At 43.6% G+C, this 25,034-nt stretch overlaps 2 protein-coding genes and 1 long non-coding RNA gene across 6 annotated transcripts in view; 2 read left to right on the top strand and 1 right to left on the bottom strand.

The window, feature by feature from the left end:
* EMILIN2 (elastin microfibril interfacer 2) overlaps positions 1-4,255 on the top strand; it is a 53,388-nt gene extending 49,133 nt beyond the window's left edge. For both annotated transcript variants that reach the window (XM_077352670.1, XM_077352671.1), the window contains exon 9: positions 3,965-4,255. Coding sequence is in view for 1 of the 2 variants with exons in the window: in XM_077352671.1 (XP_077208786.1) it covers positions 3,965-4,018 (54 nt within the window). In the remaining variant the exon portion in view is untranslated. The remainder of the gene's footprint in view (positions 1-3,964) is intronic.
* Positions 1-18,499, bottom strand: part of LPIN2 (lipin 2) — a 35,957-nt gene extending 17,458 nt beyond the window's left edge. Inside the window, exons 1-6 of the mRNA XM_077352672.1 lie at positions 18,318-18,499; positions 5,989-6,189; positions 3,717-3,812; positions 2,753-3,054; positions 1,687-1,794; positions 609-732 (exon numbers count right to left, since the gene is read on the bottom strand). Of these exons, the coding sequence (XP_077208787.1) occupies positions 609-732; positions 1,687-1,794; positions 2,753-3,054; positions 3,717-3,812; positions 5,989-6,180 (822 nt within the window). The 5' untranslated portion in view covers positions 6,181-6,189; positions 18,318-18,499. The remainder of the gene's footprint in view (positions 1-608; positions 733-1,686; positions 1,795-2,752; positions 3,055-3,716; positions 3,813-5,988; positions 6,190-18,317) is intronic.
* The window catches only part of LOC143844895 (uncharacterized), a 34,666-nt gene continuing 23,850 nt past the window's right edge, over positions 14,219-25,034 (top strand). For 2 of the 3 annotated variants that reach the window (XR_013234182.1, XR_013234181.1), the window contains exons 1-2: positions 14,219-15,260; positions 22,240-22,307. This is a non-coding gene — a long non-coding RNA (uncharacterized LOC143844895). Of the gene's footprint in view, positions 15,261-19,167; positions 20,114-22,239; positions 22,308-25,034 lie in introns of those variants that run through there. The other variant, XR_013234183.1, reaches the window with a different exon arrangement.

A 25,034-nucleotide genomic window follows, 5' to 3' on the forward strand; every position in this document is an offset into this window, starting at 1 on the left:
TAATTCCTAAAAGTCCCATGTATGTTACTTCTTCATTCGATTTTTAGCCCACCATTTTCCAGAGACTCGTTAATTCATCTTAAAGACAGATCTCCGTGAAAATAAAGACAAGCAATTCAATATGAAATAAAACGTGTTGATTTAAGTTTCACATGCAAAAATGTTTACAAATGCCTTTGGGGGGGAAAGTCTTATAGCGTCCAACTTTCAAAAACAAATTCCAGATTTCTAAGGCACACAATTAAGACTGACTGGGATCTACAGCAGCTAAAGGAGAAGGCCCTAAGACATCACCATTTGTATATGTAAAAAGATATGTATGCACTATAACAGCATCCATTAGACTTCAGATGCACAGCACTTGGCTTTTATTCAATTAACAAATACAGGGATAACTAACTACACAAGGAACATGGAGAATTTAGTTTAAAAAAAACAATGATAAACCACAAGAGGGTGCTACCTTCCATGTTATTCCTATCATGTTATTTCTAAATTCATGACCATGTAGTTGTTTGATAAAAGAAACATTCTCTTGAAGAAAGGGAGAAAAAAGTCCTGCATTATTACCAAAACCTTACAAAAACAGCTGTTTCATGTAACTTTACCTTGGTTGATTCAGGGAAGCCTCCCCATGTCCATTCCATGTGCGATTCTGCTCTCAGTAAGCTCTCTGAAGGTTTAACTTCCAGTTCTGAATCACTTTTAGGACAAGCTGTCTGGTTAAAAGGGCTGTAAAAACAGAACAAAGTTGTTGTGTTAAAGACATTATTGTTCAGGGTTGTTTTTTTCTTTCCTTGCCAGTTTAACAGAGCCTTAGTTATTCAGTGGCAGGGCAGAAAGCCAGACTGGGTTTCAGAATGTGAAAAAGGAGGTTAGAAACAAATCACATTAGCAGAATTACAAACAGACCATTCTGAACAGCTTATTTTGTTATGTTTTAAATGTTCTCACCAGAAAACTTCATTTTGAAAAACATTTATGCAATTGCCTTCATGGGTGCCTTGTGATCAAAATTCCTATAACCCTGTCTTACTGGAATGTCCATGTTTTAAATAAAACAGGGAATTAAATAAAACAGGGTAGAGCACTTAATTTTAGGGATGTATTAATACATACACATATTCATCCGCTGGGATTCCAGGTCAAAGCATGAGATAATAATAATTTACAAATTAGTGGCTGTGATTTCCAAAGCCATGTTGTATCTCTTATTGAGCTTGGAAGAAAGCATTTTGTACCAAAGCCATGAAGCAACAAGAAATCCGCCTCTCTCTAGGAAAGGATCGAGAAAGGGCAGACAAAAATGACCAATTTCCCCTATATAATTATAGTAATCCATCTACTTTCCATCATCATCAATATATCTTACTTGCTTTGTCAGGAGTCTCAGTTCCAGATCAATATCAGACATATCAAAAGTGCCCAAAATTTAGAGCACAAAGAGTTCCAGGTATTGCTATAAAAAGTACTGACTGGTGTATGCAAAACGAATATCAGGTCAGAGGGTACGGGCACTTAGGTATATATGGTGAGAACCATCCACCAAACTACAAATGTGGAGCACAAATGTAACACAAATCAAATGTTCCGTTAGATAATGTTTAGATCAGAACACTTTTACAAGCTGAATTTTTTAATACCAACATTCTTTATGCAGACAACTGACTCAAGAAAGTGGCCTACTTTTCCAAAGGACACCAGTCTCCATCAGATAAGGGGTAATGGTCTTTTGAATGGTAAATCAATGATTCTTTATATTCTTCATCCTTTGGTGGAGAATCTGAGGAATTTCTGTGGAGATAAAGTCAGTATATTACAAAAGCAACAGTCATCCCGACTGTGTTATACTTTGACAGTCTCAAATAAAAACAAAGCATGTGAATTAAGAAACAAGATAGTATCCCTCTGGTAATCAATTAAATTTTAGAAGGCGCATATTTGGAACAAAAACAATGGCTGGCGAGTCATCAGTGCGAACTGACTCCCATACATAGTAAACCTCATGCAAAGGACTCCTTAATCCCTCCTCTCTCAGTAGAATCAGCCATAGAGGCTTTAGTAGAGCCCTCCTTTATTTATTTATTTATTTATTTATTTATTTATTTATTTATTTATTTATTTATTTATTTCTATATTGCCCTCCCAGCGAGCGGGCTAAGCAGCGTACATTACAATAACTATTAAAATCAGGTAAAAATCAAATGTAAAATTAGTTTAAAATAATACAGTCAGTTTAGAATATCAGCAGCAGCAACCCATGTCTGGAGAACCTGTTGGTGTTCTTCCTCGCCAAAGGTGGGCCTTGTAGATGTTAACTTTGGCTTCAACCAAAAGCCTGGCAGAAGAGCTGACAGGGCCCAGATGTGTTTCTGGAGTTCATTCCATCAGGCAGGGGCCAGGACAGAAAATGTCCTAGCCCTGGTTGAGGCCAAATGTACCTTTTTGGAGGCAGGGACCACCAACTGGTCGGTGTTAGGCAGAGTGTAGCGCTGTTTGGAGGCTACAGAGAGGCCGTCTCTCAGATATGCAGGACTCATACTGCAGATGTCCTTACGGGTAAGAACCAATACCTTAAACTGGAGAAAGTGTCTAGGCCTGTAGCACAGAAGGGGAAATCAGGTCCAATGATGTCTAGTGATGTTAGTGGCCATCAGAACTTCTGGGAAAGACTGCATAACTCCAGGGTTCCTCAGAAACCTACTTGGGAATCCCGGGTTTAGCCAAATGAGAAGGTACTTTAACAGCTTACCTCAGAGGCTGAATATTTCTCTCATCATCAGAACTTATTTCCATTTCGAATATTTCTTCAGTTCCAGGAGAGGAGATCAGATCTTCTTTCCTGGCATCTTGTTTACATTTTCTTTTCCTTCGCTTTTTTTTCTTCACGGATCCAGAGGAAAAGATGGGTTCGGTTTCTACAATTTGTGGAATGTCTGAGTTTTGCATTTTCCTGATATTTTCACTTGACTTCAGCAAATGGGCATCGCTATCTTTGAAAAACTGATCTTCTGTGGGTATTGGGGATGTTGCTAGATGTGCTGGAACTTTCTCCTTAAAATTCAAGGGGGGAAATAAATGAAAGTTACATACATTACTTAACTAATTTAACAGATAACATACATGTTCCAGTGAATGTTGAAATTCCCATGTGAATGCTGGGATTTTTTGGACACAGTAAAATTTGAATGAGAATCTCTCACACACACACCCATTCACTGTTACATACAAGTCTGAAACCATCATTTGTACAAACTGAAACCTACTGGAGTTTAGCAATTCTAGTTGGGTCTTTGATTGACTTGTTTCTCCTGCAGTGGGAAAAATGTAAGCCTTCAGTTGCTATCATGACTCACCCATGCACCTAGCCTAACTTCTCACCCATTTCAGATAGTTTTATTACTCTTTTAAAAACTCCACTGAATTGAATACTGGAGCCTATATAGAAAGCAACTGGTAAAGAAATGAAATCTTCTACTGTGGAATAGTGTAAAATGATCCTTCAGCTGAGGATTGCTGAGAAAGACTGCTGAAAATTCTAGGTCCCACAATGACATTTCTAGGGATTTGTCAAGCTCTGTTCTAACAGTTTGTAAATCAAATGAAAAATTACCTCTAGTCATCAAGAAAGTATATGTAGCAATGGAAGATACTAATCTATAAATTAGAAGTAACAGGGAAAAGCATCTTAAATATTTTATATTCATGCTACTTACAAACTTTTCTTCTGTTTCTTGTACAAAGAAAGCTTCCCCGTTATCACCCAGTTTCATATGAAGATCAACTGCTTCTCCATTAATTTCAATATCAATCTGTTCAAAATATAGGTTGAAACTTTAGAATGCTCAGTAAAAATGATAAAATTACAGTGTTTGGTCTATACAATATATCTCCTGCCCCCCTCCCCCAGAAAATCAGACAACAGAGTGATCATGGTGACACACTTGCTTCTTTAAACCCACAGAATATGAGAAGAGACCTACATGATTCTTTCCCACAGAACTCAGTGATAGTCTGACAGGCCTCTCTGAACTCAGAGAGGAAGAAGGCAGAGGCAACCAGTCTGAACCAGAAAAAACCTCCTTCGTTAACCTGGATGTGGCAGGCTGCATGATGCTACACTCGAGCCAGTGAAGAAAAACTAAAAAAGAATTAATTTCTACGGTTAGCAATTAGCTGGTGAAGTTGATTGGCCTGTGGGCCCAACAGCTGCTGTCCTTGATTCAATAAAGAAGTATATATGTCTTGCCATCAACCTTTGTTTTATTTTCCAAAGTATTTTTTAGGCTTTTGCCCTGATATATCTGTAAGCAAAGGGAACTTCTATCTGTAATTTCAATACAATTCCTTGTTGCAGACAGAACTCAGTAGCCTAAAAGAGGCTGAAAAAACCAACTCTGGGCCTGCGAGAGCCTGATAACTACTGACCAGTCTCGCACGTAGCATTTCTGGGGAAAACAGTAGAAAGGGCTGTCACAGACCAATTATCAGCATTCCTGGAAGAAGCCTCAGCCCTAGACCCATCCCAGTCAGTCTTCCAGCCTTGCCATTGGGTAGAAACAGTGCTAATCACCCTGATGGACGACCTCCACCACCAGCTGGACTGAGGTTCATGGTATTAGACCTTTCAGCAGCATTTGATAGTCGATCACAAGCTTTTAGCTCACCATCTAGCCGACGCTGGGATATGGGGAACAGCCCTCAAATAGTTGATCTCTTTTCTCTGAGGTCACAGAAAGAGGGTAGCAATAGGAGAGAGATTATCAAGCCGCCTCCAGCTCACATGTGGAGTTCCATAGAGAGCGGTCCTCTCTCCAATTTTAACATCTTCATGTGCCCTCTTGATCAGCTGGTGCGGAGGTTTGGGCTAGAATGTCATCAATGTGCAGGTAACACCCAGCTGCTTCTCCTAATGGATAGCCACCCTGATTCTCCCCCCCACCCACCAGCCCACCAAAAGCCTTAGCTAGATGACCGGAAGCAGTGACGAGATGGTTCAAGTAGAGTAATTTGAAGCTCAACCTTTCAAAGACATAGGTTCTATGGCTGGGAAGGAAGGGTCAAAGCAAGGAAGCATGTCTGCCTGGACAGGGTGCAGCTATCAATGGTTCACTCTGCCAGGAACCTGGGTGTGATCCTTGATGTCTCCTTCTCTATGGAGGCTCAGGTCACAAGAGAAGCGTGGCTGGCTTTCTTCCATCTATGCCAAGCTAAACTACTAGCACCCTACTTGGCCCCGGATCACCTAGCTACAGTGATCCATGCAACAGGCACCTCACAGGAACACCACAGACGTCCCACATCTGGCCCACTCCCCAACAACTGCACTGGCTCCCAATTCTGGATCAAGCTTAAGGTTTTGGTAATCACGTTCAAGGCCATATGCAATCTGAGCCCAGTGTACCTGAGAGACCACCTCACTGCTTAAACCCCCCAAAGAGCTCTATGCTCCGCCACTTCCAACTGGCTGGAGAACCCTGGTCCCAAAGAATCACTTTGAGCCTCAACCAGGGCCAGAGCCTTCTCTGTCCTGGCCCCCAACTGGTGGAATGAGATCCTCGAAGACATCAGGGCCCTGCCTGATCTTCCACAGTTCCCCAGGGCCTGCAAAATGGAGCACCTCCACCAGGAATTTGGTTGAGGCTGACCCTACCAACAGTGTCTGCCGGGCCCCCTGAAACCCCTCCCATGAACTGAATCCCAAAATGACAAAGCTATGGGAGCACAGATTTAATGTTATCATAAGAAATGTTATAGGAAATGCTATAGTACTGTTATCTTCAGTTATGGAAACCATTGTTAGTGTTGTTCCTGACATTATGAACTGCATTGTGGGGGTTTTTTTGGGTGGGGGAACTCTATTAAGCCCCAGTGCGAACACTTTACATTCAGATATTAAACTCTAAACTTTTATTTTAATAAGCATGTAACTAATATTAAAATAGAACATTAATTATTTCCACAGTACCAGTCATTAATGCTACTTACCACTTTTTCCTTGGAACGTAAGACACCAAGCTTTCCAAACCGGACATGGAATGGCGAGCACAGGTATGTACCATCCTGCTGTTGAACTACAATTACATCAATGCATCCTGAAAGTGTAGCCTGGTTAATGCCTTTGTATAGTTCCTTCACAGTAACCAGAACTTGTCCTGCAAGCTGCCCCACGTAATTCATGCTTCAAAGCTGAAAGAAATATGCACAGAAATGCAGCTGTAAGTATTGTCCAGAATGCATATATTCTTACGAATCAAGGTTCCCTTGCAGATTGTGGCTAAAAAGATGGCACTCAAATTCAGTTTATGAGAACTCAAACTTATTGGGTGGGGAGGACGACAGGACACAATGTTGCCCCAGAGTTACAGCCTTCTAAATTCACTTGTGAACTTCCAGTGCTCCAGGTAATTAATTCACTGAATGCTAAACAAAATCCAAGTTAGTTGTACTATGGCCATTTCATCCATTACACAAACCATAACCTTGATTTTATCAATAAGGCCTAAAAGGCATAATAGAGATCATGAGTCTCCCTCAATCTGTAAATAGTAAACTGAATGGTAACCATAGGAGCAGCTCTGGATCTGGACCACGCAGGAAGGGAAGAGGGGGTGTAGCCTTTCATGTGCTACTTCTTTGGACCAACTGAAATGAGGCTTTCTGTGCTATTAGATATTTTATATGAAAAAGTTAACACTTGCAGTATAAGTATGGTATCCAATTTGCAAAACAAAGCCGGACTTGAGGGGCTAAATCTTCTCTTCCTTTTCTGCATAGCCCCAATCTGAAATGTGGCTTTGCACACACACAATTTATTTTTTGCACAGAGAACTGTGACCTCCTTCATTTCTGTTTGTGTCCACATTGTACACTCAATACATGTATGTGCCTGGAAAAAGGCTTAAACCCACTATCCAGAATCAAGGTATCAGCATATGTAGTTTACAAGTGAATGACTCCCTAAAAAGGGGGAAATAAGATTTTCATGGTGCTTGCAAATGTAGGATTTAAGATCTCATTTTACGCTGTAGAAACACTTCATAATAAATCTCAGTGGCACTAAATTTATTCATGAGTTTCACTATTAATTTTCAAAGCTAGCCACATTTTATGGCTTAAATTGCATTTATTTTTAATCCCAAAGCTTGTGGAGGGGGAAAATTCAAGAGATAAACTTTTCCTGGGAATAAGCCAGTTTCTCTTCCTTATGGAAATTAACCTTCTAAAAAACATAAGTAATTCCACTACCCTCCTCAGTCAAGATACAGTCATATGAAGGTCAACAGAGGTCTTAGTTAAACTAGTTAAACATCCTTATTATGACATAAGGATCTGCACAACAATAAAATGGAAGTTTTCCTGTCTACAGATAAGGACCTCTATTATCACGAGAAAGGTTGATGAGGAGTAATTCCAAGAAAGCTAATAAAAGTTTACTATTATACCAGCATTATATGAGCCCAATCTAACCATTAAGAGTTGCCTGCTGAAAACAGGGTGCTTTCTTACTACAGTCTCCAAAACTACCACTTTGCTCAGAAGCCCAACACAGCAATAGAAAGCCACTTCTCACTTACAGGAGAATCCTGCAACATGGGTAGTTTCTCACATGCAAACTACTCTTCCTTGAAATATCTGGAGCGCTGACAGTAACCAGGCACCATGAGAAGGGCCATGTATGGGATTCTGCGTTGTCTTGCATTCCACTTTTGGTGAAGTGACCACATATTTTGAATGAAATCCTACGTAACAGCTGACATATCCAGCCTCCCCATCTCCAAGACACCAGGTGATAAATCTGGTAAAGGCACCAGGACCAGCCCAAGCATGAAATGCCCTACATGGGCTGCAACTGCAGGGGTCTTGCAAATGCTCATATGCACAGTAAACTGGTAGGGTGGCTGTGAGAAAAACATCCTGTCCCTTTAGCAGTGGAAAACGCCATAATCACAGTTGACTTGTAGCTTCCCCAAAGGGTTTTCAAAGCAAGAGACAGACAGAGGTGACTTGCAATTGCCCTTCTCTGGACTTCCTTGGTAATCTCCCATCCAAATACAAAGCAGGACCACCCCTGCTTATCTTCTGGGATCTTATAAGATCAGGCTAGCCTGGACCATCAAGGTCAAACACTGTCCCTTTAACAGAGGCTTAATGCAATGTTATTTACCCAGTGATAATATTTACTCCCATGCCCTGTAAAACTCCAGCTGTCATTTCAATACATTAATACAATACAATACAATTAATAGAAATACAATTAATTAATTAAGATTTTATTAAAGGGATATTAATTTTTCCTCCATTATTTCATTTTTAAGCAATTAAGCAATAAGACAGGTAGTGATGTAGAGTAGAAAAAATTCCCAAACTGAACATTTTCCACATGCAGTATGTATTCCTTATTTTGCTAGCATTATGTAAATTCTGGTTCAAATGTCGCCAGAAAAAATACATCACTGGTGACAGCAATGGATGGGGACAGATGAATGTGCACTATGTACAAGAGTCTGTAAGCACAGAAAGCAGATAAACTTGTTTATCAGATAAAGAGGCTCCAGCTGCTCACAAGCAACCTGAACTACCCACCAGACACTTGGCTCCCTGCTTACCACAAGCAAGAAGGACATCAGCATTGGGGGGACAGCTCCTTCCATACCAATCCACCCTTGAAAAGGTGAGCTGCCAAAGCAGTGTCTTGGAACCCAGATGGGTGCAGGTGATATGAGCATGGGAGATTCCCAGGGCTGATTAGGTAGACAAGCAGCTCAAGCATTCACTAAGGGTGGCATAGAATAAGTGACAACACTGGGGAGTCCTTCTGTGGTACCCCCTGCTGGAAGCTAGGCTGGCTGTATTAATCTGGCCAGGAATACTTTTGTGGTGAAACAAAAAGGTTCTCAGTGAATTAATTCTCCCATCCCCTCTATCTCAAGCTTTATTCTTGAAGGCATGCTGCATGAAGCTGCTGACATTAACTCTGTCAAAAAACAACAGTGCTTTTGGGTTATAAGCTGTGCAGCTGCAAATCAGAAGCCAGTTGACTGGAAACAAGAAGTTAGATTCAACGTGGACATTTCAAAGCCTGCCTTGGAACCCAGCCAGGTGGGTAGCCCATGTCCGCTCCCAGGCAGCTTCTACCCATTTGGCATACCAAGCAAGCACCTGCTTGAATTGTTAGGGTGTTGAAACAGCCCTGACAGAGCTACTAAGAAAATAAAAATGGCAATGTATATTGTGTTATTTAACGGGTCTTAAAGTCCACTTAAAAAATAAGACACCTCCTCACAGGCAACAAGTGCCTTCTTGCTTCTGTAATCTTTGGTCACTCTTCTGCATACCAAAATAACTGTTTGCCAACAGAGTTAAACATCCTGTTAACTGTACCTACATTTCAGGTTTTTTTAGACCAAGTGGTACTCCTCCCACACAGGAGCAAGGAAGCTGCACAAGCAGTGACTGTATTTTTTGCTCTATGATCTTACTGTACGATAGTTCTTGCTTCCTTTCAAAACAGTGATGGAATTTAGAAAAGCACTAATCAAGAAAGTCAACATGTACGCTGTCTTTCACTGCACGAGATAAGCAACATAGCCATACTCCAGCATATGTTTGCAGAGATAGGCAATGGCAGCACCACATGTCACATGATTAAAAATAATTTCACTCCCTTATGAGCTAGCATGTGATTTCTGTATGTGCTTTCTGAAGTGGTGTAGTCCCAGGAATGCAATGTGATTTTTCTCCCAGATCATTCAAACTGGCCTTCAAACATAAGCCAGTAGCAGGTGAAAGCTACAGTAGCATGTCTGTGCATTCCAGAGCATTTGTATGAGCTTCTAGATCAGGTGCCAGGAAGTTTTTCCTGCCTTCACCTGAATCCTGGCCTTTGTTGTTGTTAGGTGCGAAGTCGTGTCCGACCCATCGTGACCCCATGGACAATGATCCTCCAGGCCTTCCTGTCCTCTACCATTCCCTCTACCTCTACCATTTAAGTTTGCAGCGATTGCTTCAGTGACTCCATCCAGCCACTTCATTCTCTGTCATCCCCTTCTTCTTTTGCCCTCGATCGCTCCCAACATTAGGCTCTTCTCCAGGGAGTCCTTCCTTCTCATGAAGGCCAAAGTATTTGAGTTTCATCTTCAGGATCTGACCTTCTAAGGAGCAGGCAGGGCTGATCTCCTCTAGGACTGACCGGTTTGTTCGCCTTGCAGTCCAAGAGACTCGCAAGAGTCTTCTCCAGCACCAGAGTTCAAAAGCCTCAATTCTTTGATGCTCGGCCTTCCTTATAGTCCAACTTTCACAGCCATACATTGCAACTGGGAACACCATAACCTTGACTAAACGCACTTTTGTTGGCAGGGTGATGTCTCTGCTTTTTAGGTGAAACAAATCTAGATTTGCCATAGCTTTCCTCCCCAGAAGCAAGCGTCCTTTAATTTCTTTGCTGCAGTCCCCATCTGCAGTGATCTTGGAGCCCAGGAAAATAAAATCTGTCACTATCTCCATTTCTTCCCCATCTATTTGCCAGGAATTGAGAGGGCCGGATGCAATGATCTTCATTTTCTTGATGTTGAGTTTCAAGCCAACTTTTGCACTCTCCTCCTTCACCTGCATCAACAGGCTCTTTAGTTCCTCTTCACTTTCTGCCATTAGAGTGGTATCAGCTGCATATCTGAGGTTGTTATTTCTCCCTGCAATCTTGATCCCAATTTGTGACTCCTCTAATCCAGCCTTTCTCATGATATGCTCCGCATACAAGTTAAATAGTCAAGGTGACAGTATACAGCCTTGCTGAACTCCTTTCTCAATTTTGAACCAATCAGTGATTCCATGTTCAGTTCTCACTGTTGCTTCTTGACCTGCATATACGTTTCTCAAGAGACAAATAAGATGCTCTGGTATTCCCATCTCTTTAAGAACGTGCCACAATTTGTTGTGCTCCACACAATCAAAGGCTTTAGCATAGTCAATGAAGCAGATGTTCTTCTGGAACTCCTTAGCTTTCTCCATGATGCAGCGTATGTTGGCAATTTGATCTCTAATTCCTCTGCCTCTTCGAAATCCTGCCTGTACTTCTGGAAAGTTCTTGGTCCACATATTGCTGGAGCCTAGCTTGTAAAATTTTGAGCATAACTTTGCTAGCATGAGAAATGAGTACAATGGTGCGGTAGTTTGAACAATCTTTGACACTGGAATATAAACTGACCTTTTATTTATTTATTTAATTTCTATATCGCCCTTCGGTATGGCTCAGGGCGGTTTACATACAACATGGGGGATACATGGAATCCTGTGGCCATTGTTGAGTTTTCCAAATTTGCTGGCATATTGAGTGTAGCACTTTTACTACATCGTCTTTTAAGATTTTGAATAGTTCAACTGGAATGCTGTCACCCCCACTAGCTTTATTGTTCCTAAGGCCCATTTGACTTCAGACTTCCTAAGGCCCATTTGACTTCACATTCCAGGATGTCTGGCTCCAGGTCAGTAACTACCCCATTGTGGTTATCAGGGATGTTAAGCTCGCTCTTGTATAGTTCTTCTGTATAATTTTACCACCTTTTAAAAATCTCTTTTGCTTCTGTGAGGTCCCTACCATTTTGGTCCCTTATCATACCCATCTTTGCATGAAACGTTCTCTTCATATCTCCAATTTTCTTGAAAAGATCTATTGTTTTCTTCTATTTGTTTGCACTGTTCATTTAAGAAGGCATTCTTATCTCTTCTAGCTTTTCTCTGGAATTCTGCATTCAATTGGGTGTATCTCTTTCTCCCTTGCCTTTCACTTCCCTTCTCTCCTTAGCTATTTGTAAAGCTTCCTCAGACACCCATTTAGATTTCTTGCATTTCTTTTTCTTTGGGATGGTTTTAGTTGCTACCTCTTGTACAATGTTGCGAACCTCCGTCCATAGTTCTTCAGGCACTCTGTCTATCAGTTCTAATTCCTTAAATCTATTTCTCACCCCTACTGTATATTCGTCGGGGATATGATTTAGTTCATACCTGAGTGGCCTAGTGCTTTCCCCTACTTTCTTCAATTTAAGCCTAAATTTCGCAACGAGAAGCTGATGATCTGAACCACAATCAGCTCCTGGTCTTGTTTTTATTGACTGGATAGAACTTCTCCATCTTTGGCTGCAGAGCACATAGTCAATCTGATTTCTGTGTTGACCGTCTGGTGATGTCCATGTGTAGAGTCGTCTCTTGGGTTGTTGGAAAAGTGTTTGCTATGACCATTGTATTCTCTTGACAAAATTCTACCAGCCTGTGCCCTGCTTCATTTTGTACTCCAAGGCCAAACTTGCCTGTTATCTTTTGGCTTCCTACTTTAGCATTCCAATCCCCCACGATGATAAGCACATCATTTTTTGGTGTTGCTTCTAGAAGGTGTTGCAGGGCTTCATAGAACTGGTCAACTTCATCCTCTTCAGCAGCAGTGGTTGGGGTATAGACCTGAATTACTGTGATATTGAATGGTTTGCCTTGGATTCGAACTGAGATCATTCTGTCATTTTGGGGATGGTATCCCAAGACTGCTTTCCTATTCTCTTATAGATTATGAAGGCTACTCCATTTCTTCTGCGAGATTCTTGTCCACAGTAGTATACCTGATGGTCATCTGAATTAAATTCACCCATTCCTGTCCATTTTAGTTCACTGATTCCTAAAATGTCAATGTTCAGTCTTGTCATCTCTTGTTTGACCAGCATCGGTCTTTTCGCCACCAGTTACTTCCACAACTGAGCATCCTTTCGGCTTTGGCCCAGTCACTTCATTCACTCTGGCACTACTCGTACTAGCCGTCTGCTCATCCCCAGTAGCATATTGGACACCTTCTGACCTGAGGGGCTCATCTTCCGGCGTCATATCGTTTTGCCTTTTGAACTTGTCCATTGGGTTTTCATGGCAAAGATACTGGAGTGGTGTGCCATTTCCTTCTCCAGTGGATCACCTTTTGTCAGAACTCTCAGCTATGACCTGTCCGTCTTGGGTGACCCTGCATGGCATAGCTCATAGCTTCACTAAGCTACGCAAGCCCCCTTGCCACGGCAAGGCAGCGATCCTTGAAGGGGGGAATCCTGGCCTACATACGGAGAAAAGAAGCATATACAAGAGGGTATAACCTATGTTGTACGTGTGAATGCATATCAGCAAATCAATACAAGTGCAAATCATAGTAAAACAAAAAACATAGCCAAGCTGTGGTGTGGGGGCAAATCCTCAGGAAGGTCTTTCCAGGGGCACAGTAGATGCATGTGAGGTCTAAATGAAAGAGGCTTGCACAAAAATACAAAAAAAGCAGCAGAGAAAGGTGAAGTCAGGCAGATAGATGAGCAGGCAGGCAGAGTTCTAAAGGAAGACAAAGCATCTAACAGATACATATAAGGAAGTTAAAGAGCCCAGACACTTGCTGTTACACAGACAAAAAGTCAGCGTGAATTACAAACATACAGAAAAGGAAAGTCAGGCCAGTTGTCTTCTAACTTTCTCTGGTAGCCAATACTGCCAATTTCCTTATACAGTCTGCAACTTTTTAAAGCCAGAAAGTATATGACTGGCCTAGTGTCACCCAGCACGTTTCCACAGAAGAGTAGGGATTCAAACTGGGGTCTCTTTCCAAATCCTAGTCCAACACTTTAACTGCTATACCACCATGCAAAATGGAGCATCACAGGCTTCATTTTTCAATTCTCAAGCTAGTATCCACCAACATTTATTGGTTTCTGTAGAATAGGTGTTTTACATGAATTGTATGAATGGACGGGGCAGGGAGAGGGGGGAATGTCCATTTCCATTCCACGTTATAATAACAGCATGGTAAATCTGGAATTACCTTGTATGCAAGATGCTTCACCCTAATAATTGTGAAAGAATGCTTGTCTACACAAATAGTAATGTACAGCATAAAATAGTCCATGCCTTGAAACAAAAGTCCACCTTTCTACACAACGCAAACTGAATATAGGCTGGGAAAAATATCCCATAGGTTCCAAAATGTTTACAAGTCTGCTTTTTCCCTTTGAACTAGGAATTTGGCACACTTTTTTTTCAAAGCCCTGGGGTAAAAAAAAAAAAAAGGGCTCTCAGCTTTCACCTTCTTACGTTGCAAGCTTGTAATGTCACAAAATGCTGCAGGCAGATGTGCATTCACCAATATGCTAATGAAACAGTTTAGACTATTCTTTGTTATTGGTGTTTCCTTGCATGGACAGTTAAGAGAAGCAATCCCCCTATACTCAGTTTGATAAAACTCTGTTGCCTCTTGAAAATGAGTGAATCAGCAACTGAGTATCACTCTTCATTCTATCATTACACATGGCTAGAATGGAACCTGCAGAGTGTAAAAGAGTTTATAATCACCAGTGCACAAACATGTATGCCACGACATCTCTCCCACTCTAGACAGCTACAAAGAGAGAAGCCCTCAAGATATTCCAGTTGGGTTACAAAACTGATTTATCAGCTACATCAAATCAACCCAAACAAAGAAGGAAAAAAAACTGTGATTCACTTTATCCAGGCAGTGAGTAGCCAAAGCAGAACTGGCTAGATCAGACTCCACTTTGTACTGTATGCAAGTTCTCTAGTGACAGAACTTTCACTCTAGCAGCAACAAAGGAGATTCTTCATTCATGAATTCTGCTTGATTCTGCGTGTAAGCCTGAAAAGCTATCACATCAAGATCTGGTCCAAAAAGAAAAGTTATGATCACTTGCCTGCAAAATACTCCATGCCCTAGAACCAATATTGACAATAAATTAAACACTCAAGGTTTACAACACATTAACTGCTCCAACAGTTCAATATGTTGAAACAGGAGGTGCATTTTACAAACATTCACCTATCAAATATGACCTGTAACTGTAAGCAAGGACCTTTCCTGGCAATATATTGGAGGGAGTGTGAAAAGAAAACAACCTCATGCAACCAATACCCATTCAAGACACTCACACTGAGAGCCTCTTCCCAGCCTCAGTCAATTGCTGCTTCAGAGCCATTCTTTAAATTCATAACAGCCTCTCTTCATCCTAGCAACAATGACATCATCCCATAGCTGTCAGATTTGGCAAATGTAACAATGTAAGTGAGGGCAAACAAACCCACACCTTTCATCTGAGCTGATGCCATCACAGTCCTATCTGTCCAGCAGTGTAAGGATATTACTACTCAGAAAAAGGGGCTACTTTTCAAATGAAAGGTGGTTGCAGCACCCTGACATACTCCTTTCTTCCCCACAGGCAATGTACCCAGAAGAAGGGGTAAGTAAGCAGATGAAGCCCATCTTTGCAGTTAAATCCCCCCACCCCACCCCAAACACCAGTCCTAGCAACTTCTGGGCTGGTCAGGTGAACTGACCCCCCCCCCAGTCAAATAATATTTAGTATTTCCTAGGTCTCAATTTCTAATATGTTATCCTCTAACATTGCCTCTCTTTTCCTGTCATGCAGACTCAGAAGGCCTAGCAATCATTCCATGTTTTCTCAGTTCCTGTAGCTATGGTGGTCATCCCAGAATTCACAGCTTCTTTTTAATGAATTTGCTTCTCTGATTATTTTCTCTGATCATTTTCAATGCAGCAGGTCTCTGTACATGGGAGTCTATTGTGGGCCCTGAGCTAAGCACTTCCACATACAGGGAGTCTCCCATCTGATGATCATGCAGTTCAGATTTCTATTCAGAAATGCTGAGTTACCAAGATCCAGCCAGCAGGGAAATCCCACCCCAATAGCCACAAGAGATCACATGTGGCTGTAAAACAGTCTCAGCTGGCACACAATCCATCATTTCCTGCAAATTCATGACTTCTGTGTTCAAATCTTCTACCTTTCCCCAACCATGTGAAAACTTTACAAGAACTGCCCATAGATTTTATTAATTTTATTTATATAGGAATTTATATCCTGTATCTTCACCCTAAGGCAGTTCACAATAATACAGAACAATCTAAAATACAATTAAAACAATTAAAACATGCTGGGAAGACAGCACACAGAGAAAACTAGATATGAAAGGAATCGTTTCACTGGGTGCTGAAAACCATATAAAGAAGGTGCCTGGCAAATTACCCAAGGAGGGCTATCCCACAGTCTGGGGCCACCACAGGAAAGGCCTTCCTGAATGTCACCTTGTGCCTCTGAGAAAAGTGAAGCTACAAGAAGGCAGAGTACAGCCTGTTAACTTGGTTTTCCTGAACCTCACCTCTTTCTGTTTTCTGTTCTTCTGCTGGCTAAGAAAGAGGCATCCACTGGTGCTATTCTTGGCATAATTTAAATTTTCTCTGTTTAATTAAACTTGCACCCTAACAAAAGTGGAGCCTCATTGTAATCTCTGCCTAATGGAGAACAGCAGCTGGCTGGTCTCAGGCTGCTACACCATATATACCAACATGTAATGCAATACAACCAACCCAGCACAAGGACTGCCAGTATTAATTAATCACAAAATTAGCAACAGGTGTTTTTTAAAATTGTTCTTTTGTCATACAGCCTAAACACTTTCATATAGCTGCTGGATTGCTGACCAGAACACCTTTCGTTCAATTTTGTGACAGCTGTACTGACTACCAATTAGTTTCTGGATCTAATTCAAGGTGCTGGTGTCAAGCTTTGAAGCCCTTAATGGTCTGGGTATTAAATGCCTATGGGACCACTTCCCCGTTACAGTCCTCCGCACTCCTCCTGGTAATCTTCTAGGAGCCTCTTTCAAGTACCCTGCCACTATGGGAAGGGCCTTCTCAGTTGTTGCCCCTACCCTATGGAAGGCACTCTGATGACACCTGTGTCCTGCCAGACTTGTTTAGTTTCTGCAGGGCATGCAAGGTCAAATAGTTTAGGCTGGCATTTGGAATGTAATGCACATATTTAGGCTTTTGTTAGTGGTGTGGTACTAGCCATGAATTGTAATGGTACACATGTTATTAGTTTAACATTTATGTTAATATTTTATATTGGTTAGCTTCTGCTTTTGTGTTGCTTTTAAACTTATTTATATGATTTTAATGTAAGTTGCTGCAAAACCCTTCTGGTGCATATCAACTAAAAAATCTAATAAATAGATATTCGGTCACACATTTCTTCTGGAAATTGCTGCCCAAGCCACTATGCTATTTGGCCTTACACAACAAGGTGAAATGGGAAGGGGGAGAAACTGGATCTGCTAATACTAAAAAAAAAAAATTACAAATTTCTCTAATCACATTACCCTTATATATGCTTTTGGCTACTAGATCAGTATTAGCGCACCTACTACAAATAACAAGGTAAGAAAGGTAAGTGAGACTTCTTAGGTTAAGTGTTTACAAAATGTTCTTTCTGGGTAACACCAACCCCCCCCCCCAAATTTTTATACCTGTTTAAGGCTAAATTTCATCTCATTCCCTCTCGCATAAACAAAGACCACAATTTTATTAAAACAAACAATGACAAAACACACAAGGGAAAGTTTAAATTCTGTACTATCTCAGGTCAAAACTTGAGGTTGTGTTTTAATAAACATGATGAAGGCTAAATGATAAACATGTTAACAATTGACAACTTCTAAAGGTTTTTATGATGCTCTGTACGAAGGCATCTGGATTCTATTAGCAGTGTAAACAAAAAGCACTTCACACAAAGATTTGAATGAAAGAAGAAACCTATGAAAGAGCTCGTCTCAAAAGGTAAAACTGGGGGGAAAGGCAGGGAAAACAGCACCCCAGATTCAGTGTTCCTTACACACAATGGAAGCAATCCGGTACAGAATCCAAAACCCCGGAGCCCCTGCGATGTAAGCAACTGAGCTCTGTTGTCCAACGGCTTCTCGACCCTTTAATCGCTACTCTAGAGTAAATACCACCCTGACAACAACATGAAGAGCCATCACAGTGAACCCAGGCGGGCAAAAGCATCCGGACTGCATCCCTCACGGGGCACCGGCCCGCTGCACGGCATCACACTTCGGGTCACCGTTCCGGTCCTCCCTCCCCCCCCCCCTAGGAATGGGGACCACCAGAAGAGCACGACTGCGGGATTTGCTCCGCCGCGACACACGGCTTGCTCTAAGCCAGCAAATGTCAACGGGGGGAGCGAGGGGCAGAAAACGAGGCGGAGCCGAGCAGCCCGGTCCCGGGCATGTTTCCTCGGAAGTAAGCCCAACTTCCTCCCGAGGCTGGGCGCACGGGGCCGCAGCGACAGAGATGCACGTCAGCACACGCCGCTCGCCCGGCTCGGAGGCGCCCACCCCACGGCCTCGCGAGCGGCTTCTGCGCGGGGAGAGGCAGGGCTGGGCTCCCCCCAGGCCCCTCCGCAGGCGCCCCGGACCCTTTCCCCGCCCCCTACCTTTTCCTCCCTCCTCCGCCGCCGCCGAGGGGAGAGGCGCCTCTCCAGAGCCACCAGGAGGACCAGCCGCCGGGCACAGGAGGCGGCCGTTGAATGAACTCAATGGGCTGGGAAGCCGGGGAGGGGAGGGGCGGCTGACGCACGCAAGCGCGCGGCGGCGGCGGCGGAAATTCCAGCTCCTCCCTCCTCTTCCCCTTTCAGTTCATCCCGGCCGCCGAGAAGGGGAGGGGCAGAAGGCGAGGCGACGCCCACGTGACGCGGCGAGGTGGGGGGAAGCCCCGCGTGCCAGGCGACCTGGTGGCTAATGCCGGTGGCCTCCGCGCGACTGAGGCGGGAGAAGCCTTCCCGCTGCCTTCTCCGGGAGGGTTACAGCCGCGTCCAGAATCGGGGGCGCCATTGCGGGCGCTCGTGGTGCGCGGAAGCCTCGTCGCCGTGGCTAATGCGTTCACACGAGCCGCCTCGCATCGAACACGTGTGTGTGCAGGCAGGCGCCCTGCTGGGTACGAGGCCGTCCTTAAGGCTGAGGCGGCCCGCTGTGTCTGTGCTGCGTCCTTGGCGCGGGCAAGGGCCTCCGAAGAGGAGGATAACGGCCTCACCTGCAAGCGCCCCCCCCCCCCCCGGCGCCGGTTCATGCTTGCTGTGCATTTGTGCGAGTCAAGCGCTTCTGTGCGACTACGTGAAATGCTGGCCTCATCACAGTCCCTGCCTTAGCCTTGGGAAGACTGTCTCCGAGTCTATTAGCGAGGGACCAACTAACAGCCCTGCAGCCATTTCCTTATCTTCTGTCACTCAGTTTAAGAGTCCAACAAAACAGGGAGGCTGCTTCCAACTATTTCCTTGGTGAGCCTGCTGGTCTTACAAGATTGTCTGGGCAAACCTGGGGAATTCAGATTGCAGTTTACTGAAGTGTTATTCAGAGGACCAGGTGCGTTTCTGCCCCTTCCATGGTAGCAAGGTACAAGAAGGCGAGGCAGTGATAAAGCATCTCCGTTCCATTACTGGCGGAACAATGTGTGCTCCAGTTACCATGATTACAAAAGATAACAAATACTGATCATGAGTATGGGAAATGTACCTGGCAGAATGACCTCATGTTTTGAGATTTGATCCTGTACTTGGCTTATCTGAGCCAAGTCCCAGTCCAGATAAACACAAATACAAAGAATCTTCATCTGTGTGCACTGAAAGAATCTGCTTGTACTTCAGATTTGGAACAGGAAAGTGCATCTTTAATTACTAGCTCCTTGCCTTTATCTCTTACACACCTCTGCACCTTCTCTTACGATGCTCCCATTGCCTGAAAAAACACCTGTTTGTCAAGCTATTTTATTGTTCTCCAAAAAGGTCAGGTGCCTACAAAACAGCTGCTGTGTGCAGGCCCTGCAAATACCTGCCAAGTCTGTTTTGCACAGCAGCTTAATACTCAAGGATCAAGCATTTAATCCATGGTTCTACTGCTATGATAATACATATATTATGAAGATGAAGAAAGTGGTTGCATTAAGCTTCTGCATGTGAGCTGTTTTCCACATTAAGGCTGTTGACTCCATAAGCCTGCAGTTGTGCATGGTTCCTCACAACCGGCTTGGTTAACAAAGCTGTTCCTGAACCAGCAGAATGAACACTGACAATGCAGGGTTCCCCAGCATGATGTTCATGAGTGCCTTTATGCCTGAGAGTACTTCCCTGCCCCCTGCAAAGCTTTTCAGAAAGTGGATGGGGCCATTGTGAGGCGGGCCATATTATTGGCTGCCCTCATTCAAAGGGAAGGATTTTCTGGAGGATCAGGGGGGCAGGTAAACACCTTTTTTTCTTACTATATAATTCCTTCATGTATTTATAATCTCCAGTCCTTTTCTTCCTCTTTCTTCCCTTCCTCTTCAGTCTTCCCTTACATTCTTTTTATTCTTCTCTTGCAATTCTTCTGTAAAGTGAGGAGAGAGGTATTGTGTTTGACTCCACTTGTGTAGCATCCACTTGCAGAAGGGACATCACTACCCTTCAGAATTCCAAAGGTACACATGGATCCAAAGAGTTAGGGAGCCTTGCTGTAATTGGAGTGTCCTATATTTATGTTAGAAGAGCCTTTTGTGGTGCAGAGTGGTAAAGCAGCAGACATGCTGTTTGAAGCTCTTCCCATGAGGCTGGGAGTTCAATCTCAGAATCCGGCTCAAGGTTGACTCAGCCTTCCATCCATACAAGGTTGGTAAAATGAGTACCCAGCTTGCTGGAAGGTAAAACGGTAATGACTGGGGAAGGCACTGGCAAACCACCCTGTATTGAATCTGCCAAGAAAACGCTAGAGGGTGTCACCCCAAGGGTCAGAGATGACTCAGTGCTTGCACAGGGGATAACTTTACCTTTATATTTATGTTATGATTTGTACCTCTCCCACCCTTTTCCTTTCTTTTATGGTGGTAAAGTTAAACTATCTCATCCCTTCTATCTTTCAGGTTGTACCACAAGGTAGCAGTATCCTATAATAATTTTTCACCAGGAAACGTATGCATAAATTAGCCATAAACAATTTAAAATAATTTATAGGTGTAGTCAACAATCTAAATTTCATTTGGCTGAATTGTACTTTCTAATAATTCGTTGTTAACACTTATTTTATGTGGGCATTGATTGTCTTCAAATAATAGAAGGGAGAGATTTGCATGGTGAAATGGAGCTAGAGATTAGCTCGGAGTTATGTTACTTTATATAGTGATTTAATGTTACAGTGTTACCACTCCTGCACTTTTTTATGGCATTGTGGAACACTCCAGGAATTTCCTCACAGTGCTTTGTCTTCTGCTGAAGGGAAGGCAGCACATTTCCTGTTGGAGTAAGAGTGTATGTATGTGCTTGTGCAGAGGAGGCAGCAGTGACTTGCGTGGCGGCAACACCCCACTACGGAAGTACTCCGGTAGGGAGACAGCAGGAGACCAAGGCAGGGGTGCTGCCGCCGCATCACCTCCTGCTGCATGCACATGCACATGCACACACCAATGGGGAATTTGCTGCCTTTTCTCCAGAAGATGCTTCCCCACAAGGCAGTAATGGCTTGTGCCAAGGCGAGTGGGGAATGGAAGGGCTGAGTGGCAGATAGGCGGGGGAGGGGGGGAGAAGAGCAGAAGGGAGGGGGGTTTGGCGGCTTGGCTACGGAGGTAGCCACAGTAGTGGCGGTGATTAATTAAGACCACTGGAGAGAACCTTGCAGATGCAGTTGAACTACTACAGGGGTGGGAATCTACCTCCCTCGCCTTCTGGCCTTATTGCTGGTTGCTCGCCGCTTGCTCGCCGCTTGCTCACTGCTGGGACGCGCGATAGAGGATGGTAAATCCACTTTTCTGGCTTTACCGCATGGTACTTTAGATATGACCAAATCTCAACCCGTCTGCTGGACACCCTTGGGATGTTGTCAACGTCATGAGGAGGGGGCTCTAAAAGCTGCCAACATTCAGAGGCTGTCTAGTAACATTTTCCTTTTGTGGAAATGCTCTCCATGTTGCTTTTAATTAGTCACACGAGTAGATGGAAAACCCAAACTTTGTAGCCTTTTCTCAAAAAATGGCCCAGAAATAAGGTACATTGTCTTACCAGTACTTCTGTGTATCTAGCCTATTTTATTATACTTCAAACCCATTATTTCCTTATATCAGCCATTAACATGATTAACCATAAAACTGTTTCTAATGGCACACACGAGTATCGCTCACATATATGCTGATACACAAACTGGCTTTAGATCAAGTGTTTTATTTCAAGATAGTAAACATTACAGAGTACATTACAGAGTAATGTTTATGCAGCCAATTTGCTGCCCTGTCTCATAACAAAACTGCCATAATCACAATGCAGAAGCAGCATGTTTCATTAGTAATGTTGAACAAGTCCAGGACCCAGTTCAGCCTTTGTTTTGCTTATGTATTTAAAGGGCGAATCAGAGGATGATGAAAGTTAAGGCTGGCTGTGAAGAACTCCAAGACTATATCCACAAATTGGGTGAGTGGGTTACCATGTGTCAAATAACATTCAACGTTGGTAAGTGTAGGGTGTTGCACACTGAGACAAAAGAAATCCCCACTTCAAGTATTGGCTAATGGGGTCTGAACATGTGGAGACTGAGAAGGGAAAAGATTTGGGGTTATAGTGGAGAGCTGAATGAAAGAGTCAGCAAACTGTGTTAGGGATTATTAGAAAAGGCATTGAGAATAAAACAAGCAATGTTGTAATTCTTGTATTTATATGTATGGTGTGGCCAGTATGGTGTGTACAGTTCTAGTCGTCATATCTCAAAATGGACAGCAGAGCTGGAGAGAATAGAGAGGAGGGCAACCAAGATGATGCAGGGATTGGAGCACCTTCCCTATGAGAAAAGGCTGAAGAGTCTGGGACTTTTCAGTTTAGAAAAGAGACAAGTATGGGAGAGGTTTATAAAATTATGGATGGAGAGACTTGGCAAAGAAAATTTTTTCTCCCTTGCCTCAAATACTTAAACATGAGACCATCAAATGGGCAGTTGATTCAAGACGGACAAAAGGAACTACTACTTTACACAAAGAGAGATTAAAATGTGGACTGTGCTGCCACAGGATGTTGTGATGGCCACAGGAATAAACAGCCTTAAAAGATAGCCTTATATAGATTTGTGGAAGATAAGTCAATGGCTACTAGCCAAAGCAACTGATAAGAACCTTCACATTCAGAGACACTGATTCTCAGAATCCCAGGCCAGGCAGTAACATTAGAGGAAGGCCTCAGCCTCTGTGCCCTGTTGTTGGCCATCCAGAAGAACTGGTTGGCCAGTGTGTGAGACAGGATCCTGTTAATGTGCTCGTGCTTCTCCTTCCAGGGAAAGGCTTCTATATACATAGGTTCCAATACATAGGAAACAATCCTAAGCAGAAAACGGGACCGTTTTATTCAAGGAGATTTATTCCAAGAAAAGTGCATAGGATCACAGCCATAGTGAACTATCCTCCACCCAAAATAGGTGCTAGGGTTTACTTGTCTGCTTGAATAACTCACTTTTTTTTAGTTTTTTATTAGTTACTGTTCTTATAGTGTATTTTTACTGTATAGTGCTTTTTAAATTAATTCACTCTTATAGCAATTACTTGTTCTTGGGAACCTTTCTATGTACATTGTGATCAACATAACACTGTCAAAATACAAATTAATGAAGGCATAATATAAATGGTATTCAACTGAATTAAGTGCACCTTCTTTGCTTCTGCCTAAATTCTAATAGCCAAGTCAGCTAAATCTGGGGATACTTAAATCTGGAGACTAGACGCAGGGACAGGCAAGATGGAGCTTTCTGTAAACCTGAAAAATGCCCCGTTTGCAAAAGAATAATTGAAATGTAAAACAAAAAATACACTAGAGCCGTGGTCCGCAACCTTTTGGCTGCCGCGGACCGCTGCTCCAGAGTGGGGGGAGAGGGTGGCCCGGGGGCGCAAACGCGGCAGTCCACGCACGTGCGTTTGTGCTGCCGCCATGCCGGCGGCCGCGGCTCCCCCTCCCGGCCCTTCCGGGCCGCCAGCAAATCGGCCGCCAAGCTTCTCTTCCCCCCCCTCCCGAAACAAGAAGCTTGCTGGGCCGTGAGCTAATCGGCCGCTTTGGCGGCCGATTTGCTGGCAGCCCGGAAGGGCCGGGAGGGGGAGCCGCTGCCGCCGGTAGGGCGGCGGCGCAAACGCGCGTGCGCGGACTGCCGCGTTTGCGCCCCCGGGCCGCCCTCTCCCCCCACTCCGGAGCAGTGGGAGACCTTGGGCCACTGGTACACACTCAGCCTAACCTGTAGGCTGGCCAAGACTGACCATTAACAAGACATGAGCACTTCCTGATGTGATAAAAGGCATCCTACCCACATCTGGCTTAGCCAGCCTTCTGACAGAAGGGCTGAGTCTGACCCACCCAAAACCTATGCAAGGTGAGAAAGGCAGCACCCAGCCAGCCTGAGGTGAGGCAGGGAACACAGAGCCTGGCTTCACAGAACCCTGCATGGGAAGTGAGATGGGAGAAGTGATGGAATTTGACTCAGTCCACTCAACATGAGGCAGATACTGCCCTATTCAAGGTGACACAGATGGCACATGCAGGCCAAGCCACGCATGAAGCTGAGTGAGGCAGGCAGTGGCCACTGGCCCAATAGAGCCTTGTAGTAACAGGTGGGCAATAAATTAAATAAATGTAGTTCAAGATGGAGAGACAGAAAAGATTTGTGAGTAGGAAGCAGAGAATGTTGAATATATAGGAATTGCCAGGTAGAGGGAAACGATGAGTGTGGGGAAGTGGAGATGGGGGAAATTGGTGTCTTTTGTAAGTCCTTGCAGGTTCTCCATTGTGCAGCTGGGCCCACACTTGCCAGTTGGCCATAGTTTTCCTAGGTAGAGGGTGCCATGGGCAGAAAACTGAGGATGGGAAGAAGATAAAGATAGGCTGGCTACTGAATGGGAAGGAGAGGAAGCAGGAAAGGGGGAGGGGCTTTGAGGACTTACATAAAGAGGAATAGTGGAGACTCACCCTGCAAGTTCTTACAGATTTCTGCTTGTATGATCCTAACGGTTTTTAAATGAGCAAATACTGGTAGCGAGGTCGGAAGTCCCATTCTCATACCTATAGTCGCAGATTGTTTTCAAGTACTACAGTGTGGGGACTTTGCACATAAGCATATAGAAGGAATTAATCATACAGGCTGACAAACACATGCTACTGATGCAGTATAAA

This window comes from Paroedura picta, chromosome 9, assembly GCF_049243985.1.
Source record: "Paroedura picta isolate Pp20150507F chromosome 9, Ppicta_v3.0, whole genome shotgun sequence".
In the NCBI taxonomy this organism is placed as follows: Eukaryota; Metazoa; Chordata; class Lepidosauria; order Squamata; family Gekkonidae; genus Paroedura; species Paroedura picta.